Source organism: Garra rufa, chromosome 2 (genome assembly GCF_049309525.1).
Source record: "Garra rufa chromosome 2, GarRuf1.0, whole genome shotgun sequence".
NCBI lineage: Eukaryota > Metazoa > Chordata > Actinopteri > Cypriniformes > Cyprinidae > Garra > Garra rufa.
The window spans coordinates 61,717,580-61,735,959 of record NC_133362.1 but is presented as its reverse complement, the minus strand read 5'-3'; the positions used below and the strand labels follow the sequence as shown (position 1 = coordinate 61,735,959).

The 18,380-nt window shown below is 37.8% G+C and overlaps 1 protein-coding gene across 1 annotated transcript; it reads right to left on the bottom strand.

Moving 5' to 3' along the window:
• Positions 1–2,780: 2,780 nt before the first annotated feature.
• LOC141325652 (uncharacterized) lies at positions 2,781–11,772 on the bottom strand. The gene is made up of 2 exons (XM_073834416.1): positions 11,598–11,772; positions 2,781–5,187 (listed from the first exon to the last, which is right to left on the bottom strand). Exons 1-2 carry the CDS (start codon positions 11,680–11,682, stop codon positions 3,806–3,808), a joined length of 1,467 nt encoding a protein of 488 aa, XP_073690517.1. The 5' UTR covers positions 11,683–11,772; the 3' UTR covers positions 2,781–3,805.
• Between the last annotated feature and the right edge of the window lie 6,608 nt (positions 11,773–18,380).

Sequence of the window (18,380 nt, the reverse complement as noted above, 5' to 3'; positions counted from 1 at the left end):
AAAAATATTCAGTAAAATGTTCAGTAAAATTATTGTCTATACATCTAAATCAGTACTTTTAAAGTTTTTGTTGATTTAGAGCTTCATTTTACAACTCAACAAAAAGGTGGTATAAGACAGTAAGATAATTATGCATTGTATAAGATGCTTGTAGTCACTATAAAGTCATAAATTTACTTGTATGATTTGTCTTATCAAGTAACAACAAAACATGCTTTTTCTGTAAAGCTGCATTGATATATGTATTGTGAAAAGCACTATACAAATAAACAAATTGTATTTAAATTCTATTTGTGTATACAATTTGTGTTTGTGTGTGTGTAGGTCTATTTATATATAAAAAAATGAGCTGGCCCAGATCCGGCATGGTACTGAACCAGATCTGGCATCGTACTGGCCCAGATCCGGAATGGTACTGGTCCAGATCTGGCATGGCACTGGCCCAGATCCGGAATGGTACTGGCCCAGATCCGGCCTGGTACTGGACCAGATGCGGCCCACGTTTGGGCCAAATCACCATAAAGGACTCCACATCTGGCCCGGGGCTTGCCCAGTTCTGGTCCAGATGCGGAAAAACGGATCCGTGCCGGTATTGGCCCGTTGTGCCGTACAAAACCGGCCCGAGTCCGTTGCGCGGATCTGGCCCAGAACTTGCGATAGGTCTGGGCCAGATCTGGGCCAGATGATTTTTGCTATCTGGGTATTAGTGATGTATTGTAGTAGAAGTACATTTCCCCCAAAATTGTACTTAAGTACACTTAATATGAATGCACTATAAGCCTTAACACTTAAATTGATTTTGAGTGTGGTAATTTTAAGTTATATTAAATTGATTTTATTAAAAATCTATTAGTAATGTATTGTAGTAGAATTACATTTTCTCAAAAGTTGTACTAAAGTACACCTAATATGAATGCATTATTAGCACTAACACTTAAACTGATTTTGAGTGTGGTAATTCTCCCAGGTTAAAAAAAAAGTGCACTAAAATACACTTTATTTAAGTATACTTACTACACTTTTCAGTAATGCACTAAAAGTGCTCTATTTTCGCGCACTAATTTTGTATTTATTGTACTAAAAAATAGTATTAAGTATATGTTAAGATAAACTTAATACCATCTAAGTGTACTCAACTGTGCTATTTTGAGACACCATGAAATTGAACTAAAATGTGCTTTTAACATACTATATCTGTATTTAAAAAATATATTTAGTTACAACTAGAAATACACTTGAACCCTACTTTTGAACATTTATAAATTTATTTATGACTAATTTAAAGTATAGCAATAATATATTAAAAGAATATACAAAGTGTGAAAAAAGTGTGCTAAAATACAATTTAAGTACACTTAGTGCACTTCCCTAATGTACTTAATGTACTCTATTTTCGGCCACTAATTTTGTACTCAATATACTAAAAGTTATTCTTAAGTATATGTTAAGATAAACTTAAGATCATCTAAGTGTACTCAACTGTGCTATTTTGAGACACCATGAAGATGAACTAAAATGTGCTTTTAACATACTGTCTCAGCATTTCCAAAAAATGTATTTTGTTACCACTTCTAATAGGATTGAAACATATTTCATATACCTTTAAATATACTAATTATACATAAAAAAATAAACTTACTGATTATTTAAAATACATAAATATATAACAAATGTATGCAAGGCGTATTTATAATGTATTTCCCACATATTTTTATTACAAAAAAAATACACTTGTTGATTATTTAAAATACATGAATAATATATAATAAATTTATACAAAGCGTAATTATAATGTCTTTCCCACATATTTTTATTAATAAAAAATACATTACAAATACACTATGTATACATTTATTATATATTATTCATGTATTTTAAATAATCAAGTGTATTTTTTATTAATAAAAACATGTGGGCAATACATTATAAATACGCCTTGTATACATTTGTTATATATTATTATTGTATTTTAAATAATCAGTAAGTTTATTTTTTATGTATAATTAGTATATTTAAAGGTTTATGAAATATGTTTCAATTGTATTATAAGTGGTAACAAAATACATTTTTGGAAATGCTGAGATAGTATGTTAAAATTAAACACACCTGATCCAAGTCCTTCAGGCTATATTGAAAACTGCATAGTATGTGTGTTGGAGCAGGGTTGGAACAACACAGTGCGGGCCTCAAGGAACTGAGTTTAACACCCCTGCTTTAAAACCTGTTTTCAAAAGCTTGTGTTTACAGGCCTCCAAAACCAGGCTGCCGTGTCAATGAACAGCCAAAACGAAGTCTGGAGCAATGGCCCTGCCAAAAAGTAAATGGGTTCAACAGAAAGTACTCCTAACCACACCCCCACAGACAGCTTTGTCCAGTTTCTCTTCTCCCCAACCTTTCAGCATGCCTGAACCTTTTATTATGTCCATTGCTCCTGAACTGCAGTTATTCCTACTTGGCGAACTCTTGAAAATTTTGTTTTTAGTTAAAGGAGAAGTCCGGTGTGATATTGATCTAAAGTGTAATGAATCATGATACTGACTGTGAACTTACCTTTCATAGTTCATCTCGGTTTGTCCCCTGCACTTCGAAATCTGGCACTAGTTAGCCGATGCTAAAAACAGGCTGTTGCTGAGGGTGGATCGGGCATCGGACTAGCAATGTAAATAAATCACTGTTTTACACCATTTACGAGGCACAAAGTAGCTCCACACTTCATTGGTAGACTTCCAAGGGCCCTTCCAACGAGACATTGAGAAGTTTGAAAAAGCACTGGTAGTTTATTTACAAGAAGACATATACAGACAGTGGCTGCATCCGAAATCGCATACTTCCATACTATTTAGTAGGCAAAAAGCAGTAGGCGAAGAAAAAGTATGCATGAAATCTCAAACACCACAAAAGAGTAGGCGAGATTTACCAGGATGAAGCACTTTTTCTCGCGAGATTCAGGTGTACGTATACCTAAGTATCGTTCGAATATGCCTACTTATCTACTATATAGTAGGGGAAATGGGTCGTGAGAAGAGTAACCACAAAAGTGTAAGCGAGAGATCCCTGGATGCCTACTGCGTCCCGCCCAAATTTCGAAGTGCCGATCGAGGGATACTTTTCTACTTTTCTATCCCAGAAGCCCACGGGAGATCAATTGATAATTGGAAGGCTAGAGAGCCAATGGTGACTTTTTTGCTTTTGGAGGGAAAGTTTATGATTCTTAAAACACTAATATGTTGCATAGGTATCAAAAGATAACATATATGTTTTAGATCATCAAAATACAAATTCAAGGAGACCAAATGTGTTATATGTGTGGTTATACTACATAGTGATCTATCATAACACATTAATAAAAACATTACACAATACAAAAGAAATGAACAGTAATAAAATACACAATGATCTAAGGATATGTGTGTTCATTCACAGAAAGTTTTTTTCCAAGAATTAATAAAAGTCAGTTTCTATGGCAGTATGTGTCCTTTTTTTTGAGTATTAGTTGGAATTATAAAAATTCTCTCTACATACTTTTGAGTCGTAAAGATTATCTGGTCTGGCAGAGGAGTCCTGGATGCCATACTAAGACCATTTATCATGGCTGCCAGTGTTGTGGATTGGGTGAGGGGGGTCTGTGATCATTTCTTAATCTAATGAAAAATTGATTATTTGGTAAATCTAATGAACTGTGTCTGATTGGTCCAGACCCTACATTGTTTTTGTTTTTTTTCCGAGCAACACATAGGCAACAAATAATGACGGTTTGTAGAGTAATTTACAACAGCTTCAGATGTAGCTCAACCAATCAGAATTTTTATACATTTTGGTTGAAACTCTTTCCACACTGAGGGGATCTGTCAGCCTTCTCTCTATTGTGGATCTTCATGTGCTTGTAAAGGTATCCTTTACTAGAGAAACTCTTTCCACACTGTTTGCATGTGTAAGGCTTCTCTCCAGTGTGGATCTTCATGTGCTTGTAAAGGTATCCTTGTTGACTGAAACTCTTTCCACACTGTTTGCATGTGTAAGGCTTCTCTCCAGTGTGAATTCTCATGTGAATGTTAAGGTATCTTCTACTAGAGAAACTCTTTCCACACTGTTGGCAGATGAAACACTCCTCTTCTGTATGAGTTCTCATGTGCCTTTTAAGCTGTCCATTTTTACTGAAACTCTTTCCACACTGTTGGCAGATGAAACGCCTCTCTTCTGTGTGAATTTTCATGTGGACTTTAAGGGATGCTTTTTGAATGAAACTCTTTCCACACTGTTGGCAGATGAAAGACTTCTCTCCTGTGTGAATTTTCATGTGGACTTTAAGGTTTTGTATTTGACTGAAACTCTTTCCACACTGGCAGATGAAAGGCTTCTCCCCAGTGTGAATTTTCATGTGGACTTTAAGGCTTTTATTTTGAGTGAAACTCTTTCCACACTGTTGGCAGATGAAAGACTTCTCTCTTGTGTGAATTTTCATGTGGAGTTTAAGGTTTGTATTTTGACTGAAACTCTTTCCACACTGTTGGCAGATGAAAGGCTTCTCTCCAGTGTGAATTTTCATATGGACTTTAAATTCTCCTTGTTGACTGAAACTCTTTCCACACTGACGGCACTTGAAAGACTTTTCTCCTGTGTGAATTTTCATGTGGACTTTAAGGTTTGTATTTTGATTGAAACTCTTTCCACACTGTTGGCAGATGAAAGGCTTCTCTCCTGTGTGAATTCTCATGTGTGTTTTAAGGTTTCTATTTTGACTGAAACTCTTTCCACACTGTTGACAGATGAAAGGTTTCTCTCCTGTGTGAATTTTCATGTGGTCTTTAAGGGTTCCTCTTCGAGTGAAACTCTTTCCACACTGTTGGCAGATGAAACGCCTCTCTCCGGTGTGAATTTTCTTGTGGACCTTAAAGTTTCCTTTGTGACTGAAACTCTTTCCACACTGTTGGCAGATGAAATGCCTCTCTCTGGTGTGAATTTTCTTGTGGACTTTAAATTCTCCTTGTTCATTGAAACTCTTTCCACACTGAAAACAAGTGAAAAAACTCCTAGTTCTTGCCTTTTGAGCTCTTTCTTGTGTAGATGTATTTTCTGACTGTAAGCAACAAAATGATTTTTTTCCAGTTATGAGAACATGATTCTCAAACTGATCTTTCTCTTCAGTTTCATTCAGTATTTCTCTCTCCTCTTTCAGTGCTGTTGGGCCTAAGGTGGGAAAACAAAGAAATAAAAGTTAACCCCAGTTTAATGCCACAAAGCAGGTTACACCAATCATGTTGATTCGTAATGCATGTATGCTAGATCTCATATCATGGTGTCCAAACCTGATCATAGTCTGGTGTCCTATAGAGTTTAAGCTGGCTGCTATACAGTTTATTCAATCTAATAATAGTTTAGGAAACCTAGATAAAGATTGATCTCAATTATGATGTAGCATTTTTTTAATGTCTTCTAGGGGATCAAATGCAACAAAAATAAGAAAGGCTAGGAAAATGGACAAACTCCCCACTCAACCATCAGATGAACACGTTATCACACAATAATTCTTTCTGAGGTTTTATTGTGGGGCAATGATGTTGGCCAATCATAAAAATGGGCTGTTACGGCGAGTCCCAACCACGTTCCTTGAGGCCCCTAAACACTGCATGTTTTTCATGTTTCTCCAATTAAGTGATTAATTAACTGGTTCAGGTGTGTTTGATCTGGTTTGGACCTTAACTTTGAAGGATGGTAAATCTTTAGGCACAGGGTTGGGCACCCCTGCACCAAGACCTAAAATGGATGACAAATGGTCAGACAAAGGAGAGATGCAAAATATGCAATGTTGGGTGCCTCCAGGAACATGGTTGGGAACCACTGGTCTGTTACAATGACCTATTGAATGGAAAATGCCCAAAAACTTACTGCAAAACAAACAAACACATCACAGACCATATCCTTTAAAAGAGAACAGGCAACATTTTTACACCAATTGAAAGTGAAGTGAGATGTGAAGATGGTGAATTTGTGCTCTGCATTAAATCCATCCAAGTGGTCATTTATGGAACCACTTTAACCCAGATTGATTTGTTATCTTATCTCAAGTCAGGTTTTGACTTTTCTTAGTCTTTCCCCCAGAGCTTGACATAACACTAAATCAATCATAGATTCATTCAAGTAAATGTTTGTTATATGTACGATTATTTCCACCATTTGTTGTTAATTTATTCATAAGCAACAATACAGTTATATAAGCTTGAACATAAATAAGCATATCTGTGGTATTTGCCACATTGAATCGATTACTAAGACACTGTCATAAAAGAAAAATAAACAATGAAAGAAATCATCCTGGATATTTAAACCAGAAGTATGCATGATAACCGGCTTTGTTCTAGCATCCCCAAACACCCTTGAAGTTAAACATGGAGGTGAAAATATTATGCTTAATCCTTAATCCAATAGAAAAACTGTGGAGGGAGCTGAAGGTTTAAGTTGCCAAATGTCAGCCTCAAAACCCTAATGTCTTGGAGAGGATCTGCAAAGAGGAGTGGAACAAAATCCCTCTTGAGATGTGAAACCTGATGGCCAACTACAAGAAACGTCTGACCTCTTTGATTGCCAAAAAGGGTTTTGCCAGCAAATACAAAGTCATGTTTCTCTAAGGGGTGAAATACTTTTTTACTCATTAAAATGCAAATCAATTATAACTTTTTTGAAATGCGTTTTTCTACTTTTTTGCTGTTGTTGTTACTCAAAATCAGCAGGGGATCAAGTAATTATTTTTCCCACTGTTGTAATTTGAACTTTTAGGCTATTTAGTAAGCATAGTTTGCTGAATTTTGAGTATTAAAGTCATGTGAGAGATCAGGACAAAATAAAGGGACTGAAAAGTAAAATGGAAGTGAAGGTGCAGTTCAGGAGAGGACTTTGAATTATTTTACATGTTGCATAGTCTAACGATTTAAACCTTTTTTTACGTGATGACCATACAAAAATAGGGTTGTCCATGTTTCAGAGATTGTTGTGGGTATATGGGATGACCTGGATGAGTGTGAGATTTCCCAGCCGAAATTTTGTCCCAGTCCACCCCTGAGCTCCAGCTTCAGGGAACAGAGGATTCAACTCTAAGATACGAAAAGGGAACTCTGATGCTCCCTTTGGGAACACTGTACTCATCGGCGACCCTTGAGAGTGAGGGGAGCACTGCTGTGCTCAACCATAAAAGCCACCTAAGAGAGGCAAAGGTGGACAACAATTTTTGGTGCCTCACGGAACATGAGAGAGCAGACTCAACTCTCAGAAATCAAAGGAGAACTTAGAGGCTCACCTTAGGAGTGACATGATCATAGGCAACCCTCTAAATTGAGTTAGGGTTAGGATAGCACTGCCAACTAAGCCATAAGGGCAGTCACATTATGGGAGCTCCTGGGAGAAGCATGTAGAAGCATAAGACACGTGGTATGATTGCCTCACAAAGTTCCATGAAGCAGAGGACTTCATTCTCATAGATGAGAGGGGGCCCAGATGTTTTCTTTGGGAGCGATGTGCTAATTGGAGACCCTTGAGAGCAGGGTGGCGAACATCTGCCCTGGAGATTTTTCCTTCAACCCTTAATCAAACACACCTGAACAACATAATCAAGATCTGAAGGGTTACTAGAAAGCTACAGGCAGGTGAGTTTTAATTAGGGTTGGAGCTGAATTCGGTAGGACGGTGGCTCTCCAGGACCGGAGTTCGTTTTCCCTGCTCTAGAACAGCATTTCCCAACTCCAGTCCTCCCTGCTCTAGAGTGAAGGGAGCACTGCCAAGTTCAAAGACAGGAGCAGAATAACAGGGAAGGGGGAAAAGGCCAAAGAACCTGATATGACTGCACACAGAGCTCATGGAGAAAAGTCCTTAGCTCTCAGATTGAGAGAACTCACATGCTACATCCGAGACTAGTAGCTTTATCAGGCATTACATGCAGACAAAATTAAAATGACATTAAAAACTTGAAAGCTGCAGATTCGATCACTAATGAAATGCTGCCGTTTCTTGGGGACTCACACAGTTCTGTTGTGGATTTCGTTGGATATATTATTGCTTTGTTGTAAAATCGGACAATATTGACAGTGTAGTGTTTAAAATGTAGGCTACATTTAAAATGTAAAATGTTCACTTAATATTACCTTTTTGTTTAACTTATAAAATCAACATTTGAAATCATTTGAATATTCAGAGAAAATTGCACACATGCTCATATTTTAAAGATGAAAAACAGTAAGTCACACTGTATGTTTCTGTATCGAAGAGAGTTTCTTAAACCAATCGCTCTGTACAGTCTGTCAACATTATATTATAGCACTTGTTCGAAATAAGTATTTTATTTTATATAAGTTATAGTGTAAGTATTCTTTAATTATATCCATCATAATAATAATGGATATGCAATATTGGTTAGTGTTTTTGAACATGTAACAAGGAACATCATTGAAAAGAAAATAACATAACAGTCATTACCTCATGCATGGTTAAACCAGCAACTAATAAAATACCATTGTGAACATTATGAACCCCACCACCACCCGTCCTTGTTGGAGGATGCTGAACAGACAGAATAAAAACAAATAATACTTCAAAGAACTGTTCTTCTTCTGAAAGAACTTCTTTCTAATGCGCAGAATTCCAAGAACTAAACTTTATAAACCCCTGACTGGGAGATCTGGCAGAACAAAAGTTACTTTTTTCCAGGTACTTTAGCCTACTTTGTGTAATAACGAAAACATTTATTTCATTGAAAAAATAAGTCCAAAACTCTCTATTTTAACACTTTGAACAATAGGGCTCTACAATCTTTTGCTTTTTTTTTTTTTTTTTTTTTTCTTGTGCGTTTTAATTTTTCTGATAATCAAATTAAAGCATAATTTTAATTTTTGGGTTTACTGTTAAATCAACTGTTATTATATTAATTTAGAACGTTTAAATAATAATTGTAATATTTTTTTCTACAATTAAGGGGTTAATCTTGTAATATTTATTTTTTATCATATATATTGTTTTGTCAATTATTTAAATAGGAATATATAAACACCTACATTATACTGTACAAAAGTAATACAAGACTAATATTGTTCTGTTTGATGTTAAACCGTACTTTTATTTTGACAGGTTACCGTGAAGTTTCTGTGTGTACAGTATGATATGATGCTAGTTTTCTCAAATGAAACGGTGAAAGTTAAAACTCACAGCAGCTTTGGAGATTGAGTTTATCTGTTCATATGAGATGCAAATGCCAAAAATTAGCGGGAGCATCATGCGTGGCTCAGGATGCATGTAGTAAAAAAAAAAAAAAAGCGTGTCCACCATTCATACAGACAGAGGTAAACGGAACATGCAGGATTCATATTAAAACAGTCTTTTTGCATTTCAGTTTTCACAGACACTAGTCCATATCGCGATTTGAATTATTAATCCAAAAATCAATTAATTCCGTGGCATGCCGCGCTATAGTAGATTCCGTTTTTCTATGAACGAGTCCGCGAACCAGTCCACGTTTTCGTGGGAGACATTGTAAACTCACTCACTCATGTGGGCATGCACTGCGATCTCATGAGGAAATGCAGCTTTCTGATATAAAGTTTTTCTTGTTCCCGAATACAAATATCAGTATTTGTTCGAAATAAGTATTTGTAAAAAACACGCTATTTGTGCCTTTCCGAATACCATATTCGGCTCCACCCCTAATATATATATATATATATATATATATATATATATATTGTGACGAGTCGGCTGCCTCCCCCCTAGTTATCAGCACCACACCATATTTTACCACACTTATTCGCCGCCCTTCTCCAGGCTCCCGACGGGAGTGGGTGTGTAGGGAGAGGAGGGGCGAGTAATCGTCTCGGGCTGGCGGCGTGTAATGAGGGCACCTGAATGGAATGAAGCCTCATCACCGCCGCTGTTTAAATGCCGAGCGCGCCTCTCCTCAGGACACCGGTCTCTCCCCCCGTGCATGCACGCTGGTGTCCTCGCGGGTCCAGGAAGGGGTGAAGATGGAACCAGCGCCGCTGAGGATAAGCCGCTGGACTCGCGGTCCGGCCGAGAACCGCACCACTGATGGCCGACGGGCCAGGATGCCGGGCCGAATTCCTCCCAAGAAGCACCATGAATGCTCAGAAGGAGGTTGAAGCTGCAGGAGATGCCGCCGCCCCAAAAACTCAACCAAAAAACCCACCACTTGCACACCAGCCAGCAGTGACTAAATTCCCTTCATATGTGTCAAGCAGATCTTTGTTGCCGATCTCGGGCCGTGTCTTTGATTTGTTTTTAATATCCAAAATATTAATATACAAAATAATCTGCCAATGGGGCAGCGAAAAAAAATCTTAAAATGGAGAACTATTATTTTTCTTACACCAATGTATATTTTGGCTGGAAACAAGACAACATATATATTTCCTGGACCCTTCCCTACCGAACACTGCCCTCCTTCACGATATCCCTTCACACGAGGACACCAGATTCCCCTGTTTATTTTGGACACTATTATTTCCCGTTTGGACACTTTCCCTTTTATTTTCTGTTTAATAAAAGCCTCTCCGAGGCCTGACGCCACACCCACTGTGTCTGTCGTTCGTCCCTCCCGCCACAATATATGTAGGGTAGAGTGGGGGAAAATGCCCCCCACCTGTTTTTTCCCAAAATAACCACTAAAGATACATTTTCACTGTTGCTATGCACTACGTTGGCAACGGGGATAAACAAATCTCCTTGGAGAAGCTGACACCAGCTACGTGTTTTACGAGAAGAGGATTACATGCTAAATGCTATAATTTTCAGATATTAGTAAACAAGTGTTTAAGAGAATATTGTTCTGTAGGATATCACAGTGATGTATGATAGATGAATAGTGAAGTCTGTAGTTTGAGAGGATATGTTATTTATAAGGAATATAATTGTATTTTAAAAATTACAGTTTTTTTAAAAAAGACATAGAAAGAAAAAAAAAATCCCCCCCCCCCCCCCCAGAACCTTCATTATGCATGTATGTAAATGTATGCTACTGCCCAAAAGTTTGAATTCAGAAAACAAATATTAATACTTTTATTCAGGAAAAGTGCATTATATTAATCATTAGTGGTGAACAAATACATCAATGTTAAAAATCTGGATATTTTGGACATTACTCAAATAAATATTAATATATATATATACATGTTGATACATTACTTGCCTTTTACTTTTAGAGATTATAAACTGTAGTCTGTTCATTTTGCTGTTGATCTATGAAGCAAACTGGTTAGTAAGAAAGGAGGCATTTTACCCCACTGCTGGGGCAAAACGCCCCCTTTGTACAAAAATATGTTCAGACAAAATACTAATTAATTATGAAGGCTGAGCAATTTTAATATTTGGTGAATAACTCCTGCCATCGTCACTCAAACCCGGGATGGCAAATTCTAATCACATTTATGTTTTGTTTCACTGTAATGTCACATTTTCCTTAAGGGGGCATTTTCCCCCACTCTACCATATATTTTTATTTTATTTTTTAGGCTAATTCCATAATACTGTTATAACTGAACCAAATGCATGATGTCTACACACATTATTCATCTTTAATTTCATCTTTAAGAATTAAAACCAACCTGTTTGTTCCTCAGTATCTTCATGTTTGACTCTGAATGTTTCTTCAATCCTCATGTCTTCATTCTCCTCTTTAATAAACCACATCTTTGTTTGTTCCTCAATATCTTCTTGTTTCAATGTTTCTTCAATCTTGAATCTTTAGTGTGTCACATGGATCTCTGATGATTCTTCAGAAGTTTTTCTGTGTGTTTGAACACTTTGTCCTGTTTAAGATGACAGTAATTAATAGAAAGAAAAACCAATGCAATCTAAATCTCTGGGTGAGTCTGAATCAGCTCCTAGTTCACTAGTCAGACAATCAGAGAGTTAATAGACTAATATATAAAATTTATAAAATATACAAATTACCAAAAAGGATTATAGTCAGGCAGGCTATTTTTAATTTATAACTAGTATTCAATTGTTTGTACATCATATCTAATACATTACACTTGAATGAAATCATTCTCGGTTGTGATTCACTCGTTTGTGTTTGTTGTTGTCGTTTGTAGTCCGCGTGCCGCTGAATCGAATCACTGAATCATTCACAAATGATTTGATTTGATTCAAATGATTCGGATTCTCAGTTTCTCTCATCACTTCTTATCATCACACGATTGATTCATGATATATAGAGAGAAATGAGACGCACAATTTCTGTTACTAAAGGCTAACGTCTTCAGTATCTCTAAAGTATTACAACGTTATATTTAATAAAGATGCATTTATTTTACATAGCTTGTAAACAACGCTTTATTGATGCAGCAATTTCCATTAGTTTAAAAACTTTAAAAGCACAAACCTGCCTTCAGGCGACTCACAACAGATGAGGAGCGCGGCGCAGTTCTATGACGTCACATCACCAGAGCAAAATAAAAGTCCCATTGGTGCGCTGCTCTCTAGAATCACAAACACATCACAGAAATGCTGATTATAGAATATAATTCCGTACCCATATGATGATGCTTTTCTAAAGTTACAAACATCGTGAATCTATTTATATTATTCTCTATTTTTATGTACATTTATAACACTTAGTTTTATGTTGATATACCTTGCCATTAAATTCACATTAATCTAGTTAAGGCTGCTGTGTAACTGTTACAAAGGTTGTATGATGGCAAATTTGATCTAGCACTCTTTTGACTATTGTAATCAATCTCTTGTTATTTTGTGTTTGTTTGTTTGTTTGTTTGTTCCTTTTGGAAAGTTGCTGAAACACTGTCAGGGTTTTTATTTTTATTTTGCTATTGAAGCAAATGTGTCAGTTTCTATTTACCACTACATAAGTTTATTTATAATGAAATATGACTTAGATTTCCCCAGAGTATTATTACTTTTTTAAATTTGTATATAATCTGTGATAAAATATGATTACAATATAAACAAGTAAAATATGAAGAAATGCATTTACAAAGAAAAGATCAGTGAAAGTCTCACCTTCAGCCTCTGCATTGAATTCATATTTAACTCAGATATTGATCAGAAACAAAGACACCAATTAAAGGAATGAGGCAGAAACATCAACAGCCAATAAAGACAAAAGATGACATTTACCATGATTTCACATTTACATTTACATTTACATTTATTCATTTAGCAGACGCTTTTATCCAAAGCGACTTACAATTGGGAATACAACAAATAATTCATCCTAAGGAGGCAGATCGACATAGGAAGTGCTCAAAAGTACCATATGTCAGGCGTTGTCAGATGAGTACGGGCTAGAAAGGGAAGATCAGGAAAGAGAGGAGAATTTTTTTTTTTTTTTTTTTTTCAGATAGTCAGATAGTGTCGAAAAAGATGGGTTTTCAGCAGTCGCTTGAAGACAGTAATGGAGTCAGCGTTTCGGATGGGGGTGGGAAGATCATTCCACCAGGCAGGGACATTGAAGGAGAATGTTTTGGAAAGTGATTTCATGCCTCTCTGTGGTGGTACAATAAGGCGTCTTTCGCTAGAGGATCTCAGACTTCTGGAGGGAGTGTAGATGCGTAGTAGTGAATGGAGGTAGGCCGGTGATGAGCCGGTGGCTGTCCTATAGGCCAGCATCAGTGTCTTGAATTTGATGCGTGCTGTAACCGGTAGCCAGTGCAGGGATATGAAGAGAGGTGTGACATGGGCCTTCTTGGGCTCATTGAAGACGAGCCGTGCTGCTGCATTCTGAATCATTTGTAGAGGCCTGATTGTACATGCTGGAAGACCAGCTAAAAGAGCATTGCAATAGTCCAGCCTGGAAATGACCAGGGCCTGGACGAGGAGTTGTGCAGCATGCTCTGTTAGGAAGGGCCTGATCTTTCTGATGTTGTGCAACGCAAACCTGCAGGATCGAGCAGTTTTAGCTATATGTTCTTTAAAAGTCAATTGGTCATCAAAGATTACACCAAGATTTCTGGCTGAAGTCGATGGGGTAATTGTTGATGAACCTAACTGGATGGAGAAGTCATGTTGTAAAGTTGGAGTGGCGGGAAAGACAAGGAGCTCAGTTTTAGCTAGATTGAGCTGAAGATGGTGTTCCTTCATCCATGCAGAGATATCCGCCAGGCAGCCAGAGATCCTTGCAGCTACTGATGGATCATCTGGTTTGAAAGAAAGATAGAGCTGTGTGTCATCAGCATAGCAATGGTAGGAGAAGCCATGTGCCTGTATGATGGGGCCCAAAGATGTAGTGTATATGGAGAAGAGGAGGGGTCCAAGAACTGATCCCTGAGGAACCCCAGTGACCAGTTGATGAGTTTTGGAAACCTCCCCTCCCCAGGCCACTCTGAAAGACCTACCAGAGAGATAGGATTTGAACCAGCGAAGTGAAGTCCCTGTGATGCCCAACGATGAGAGGGTAGACAGAAGGATCTGGTGATTTACCGTGTCAAATGCTGCAGAAAGGTCCAGTAAGATGAGTACTGATGATTTGGAATCAGCTTTTGCAATCCGCAGGGCTTCAGTGACAGACAGTAGTGCCGTCTCAGTTGAATGGCCACTCTTGAACCCTGACTGGTTAGCATCCAATAGGTTGTTCTGTGAGAGAAATAAAGATAGCTGGTTGAAGACAGCTCGTTCCAGTGTTTTTGCTATGAACGGAAGGAGAGAGACAGGTCTATAGTTGTCTATGAGTGAAGTGTTAAGTGTAGGTTTTTTGAGCAGTGGGGTTACCCGGGCCTGCTTAGATGTAGTGGGGAAAGTGCCTGTGAGAAGAGATGTGTTGATGATGTGTGTGAGCGCTGGTAGGATTGTAGGAGAGATTGCTTGGAGAAGGTGTGAGGGGATGGGGTCTAAAGGACATGTCGTCGGATGGCTGGAGAGGAGAAGTTTGGTTACTTCTGCCTCAGAAAGGGGATGGAAGGAGAAGAGGGGAGTTTCAGCCGTGGGTGTGGTCAGTTTTAGTTCCTGTATGTGTGGAGCTGAGAACTTATTACTGATAGATGTAGTTTTTTCTGTAAAAAATGTGGCAAAATCATCAGCTGTTATAGAAGTGGTGGGAGGTGGTGGAGGGGGACAGAGCAGTGAATTAAAAGTTTTGAAAAGGTTGCGTGTGTCCGGAGCATTGTTGATCTTGTTGTGGAAGTATGAAGATTTGGCAGTATGGACATGGGTAGAGAAAGATGACAGCAGAGACTGATACATACTCAAGTCAGATGGATCCTTAGATTTGTGCCATTTTCTCTCAGCTGCCCTAAGTTTGGACCGATGCTCACGAAGAACATCGGATAGCCAAGGGTTGGAAGGAGCAGCCCGTGCTGGCCTGGAGGAGAGAGGGCATATTTCATCTAGGCAAGAAGTAAGAGTGGAACATAACGTGTCGGTTGCTGCATTAGTATCCAGAGATGTGAAGTGGGTAGGAGAGGGAAGAGAGGAGGATATTGATGAAGAAAGATGGGAGGGTGAGAGAGAGCGTAGGTTTCGTCTAAAGGTAACGGGTAGGGGGGGTGGGGGTGCACAAGTAGCAAGATGTAGGTTTAGTGTAATGAAGAAATGGTCAGAGATGTGAAGGGGTTTGACCACAATGTCGTCTGAAGTACAGTTTCGTGTGTAGATGAGATCAAGTTGGTTGCCGGATTTATGAGTGTATGCAGTGGTAGTGCGTTTTAGGTCAAATGAAGCAAGAAGTGAATGGAAGTCTGCAGCATAGGGTTTGTCCAGATGTATGTTAAAATCTCCAAAGACCAGAAGTGGGCTGCCATCTTCTGGAAAAGAGGATAGCAGCCCATCCAGCTCTTCTAAGAAGATGCCAAGTTGACTAGGAGGGCGGTAAATGACCACAACATGGAGTTTGATAGGAGATGTTATAGTGATTGTATGAGATTCAAATGAGTTATAATTGCATAGAGGAGAATGGGTTGAGTATTTCCAGTTGTTGGAAATCAGAAGTCCCGTACCCCCACCCCTTCCAGTCTGACGAGGGGTGTGAGAGAAGGAGAATTTATTAGATAGAGCAGCTGGGGTTACAGAGTCATCTGGACGTATCCAGGTCTCAGTCAAACCTAGGATGCTCAGGCCAGATTGCAAGGAAAATGCCGAAATGAAGTCTGCTTTGTTGACAGCTGATCGACAGTTCCAAAGTCCAACCGTGAAGGAGAAAGGTTCAGTGGAAGAGGTGTGTATTGGACGCAGGTTAGAGAGATTGCGTCGGCGTGTGCGTGTGATGTTAGTGCGGTGTGTAGAGAGCACCAGAATGAGTTGGAAACACATGATAGAGAAGGACAGAAAGAAGAGTGAGAAAAGGAAAGGAGTACTTAAGTGCGTTGTCGGTGTCGTTGCTCGGAGAAGTCGCGCAGGAAAAGTCGCAGTCTTTACTCTTGTCGGTCTTCACGCGAGGAGGCTGAACGCCGTTAAATACACAACCAAACAAAGCTTTACTGAAACAGCTAGGGACGCCTCCTGGGCTCAGTACAGCCGCAAATGTATTGCACGCACGCAAAATGTCTCTAATCGAAACTTAAATGCAACCAACTTCGCACTTCTAATTGCTCTGGAAGGGCGCGATATGAATAACCAAAGTTTCCCTTGGCCGTCCGCACATTCATATTCACACACTCCTAAAGCTAAATATATTCATTTAAAAATGAAATGCTATTTATCTTTCTGATCAACACAATTAAAACTGTGACAGGAAAACCAAATATAGGCATTAGAGTACACCAGGACAAACTAAGACAAGGAGCACATAGTAAAAAAAAAAAAAATATATTATTACACAAGGACAGTCGATTGGTGTGACAATCATTACTGAAAAAAAACACAATTATATTGGTTGAAATAAAATTATTGCTTTGGAAATTAAGCTGAAATTTTCAATTGTAAATTAATCTCTTTTGCTTTAGGTGTGTGTGAATACAAATGTAAAATGAGACTGTCATCTTTTGTCTGTGGTACTCTTGATGCTCCTGCCTCATTTCTTTAATTGTTGTGATTGTTAATGCTAATGAACACTTGAGTTGTGTGTGAATGTCTTTCCCTGATCTCTGTGATCATGAGTGCTATAGTTAGAGTATAGTATAGATCTGCTCACATCCCTTGAATACTGTGTTTAAGCTTGTGATCTGAGAGCTTTGTCTTCAAACGGCCTCCTGAAATCTGAATTAAACTCCAGTGATTGAGTGTTTTAGTCAGTCTAGATGACCGCAGCGACACACAGGACCAGCTCAAACAAGTCTCCTGATCTTCATTTTCCTGCAGGTGTATTAAAGGTATTTTGTTTTCAAAACATTTAACTTCACTAAAATCATAAAACTAATACAACATGGCTTTTTTTCTGATGGATGTACTTCTAGTTAATGTTTCTAATAAACTGTTTATTGTGTTAAGAACCTGGCAGCAGCATTCTGCACATACTGAAGACGGGTAACCAGTCTTGTAGAAATGAAGGCATGTATAACAGTTTCCAAATCCTTTGTTGAAAGGATAGGTTTCAATTTCGATAACTTCCTCAACTGAAAGGAGGAGGCTTTCACAACACACGATCAAAACACATATTAGAATCAAAAATCACTCCTAAGTTTTTCACAAAGCCATGCGTGTTGACTGACAATAAACCACAATATACAATATAACAATATACACTACTGTTCAAAAGTTTAAACTCAGTAAATTTTTATTCTTCCTTTTTAAAAAAAAAACGAAATTAATACTGTTATTCACCAATGATGTGTTCAATTGATAAAAAGCGATAGCATAGATTTACATTGTTAAAAAATATTTATATTTTGAATAAATGCTGTTCTTTTTGACTTGTTATTCATCAAAGAATCATGAAAAAGAATCACAGGTTGCAAAAAAGATATTTGGCAGCACAACTGTTACCAACATTGATAATTCTAATAATAAATCAACACATTAGAATGATTTCTGAAGGATCGTCTGGAGTAACAACTGATGAAAGACCTATCGCTAAATATTAGAATAAAGACCTGGGACTTGTAAACATATCTAATACATATGTATATATTATTATTTGTAAAAAAAATAAGCCTTCATTTATGAGACTAAGGCCTAAAAATACTGACACGTACTTGGCTTGTTTGGAATTTACAGTATTTTTAATACATAAACAGTTATGCTTTAACCTCCATTATTTGAAAGGCCTTACTAAAAACAGCACTTAGAGAAATAAATAAAATAAACAAAACTAAAACAAACCCAAATGATTAATTGTCAGCTTTATGCAGAAATGTATCAATGATCAGACTGGCTTTATTTCTGCTTTCAGAGTCTAAAGTATTGTGGACACAGCACACTGTATGTGAAGATGATGACTGTACACTTCCAGCAGACCCAGCGTTCAAAGAAAGGGAGGTATGATCATTTTTTGG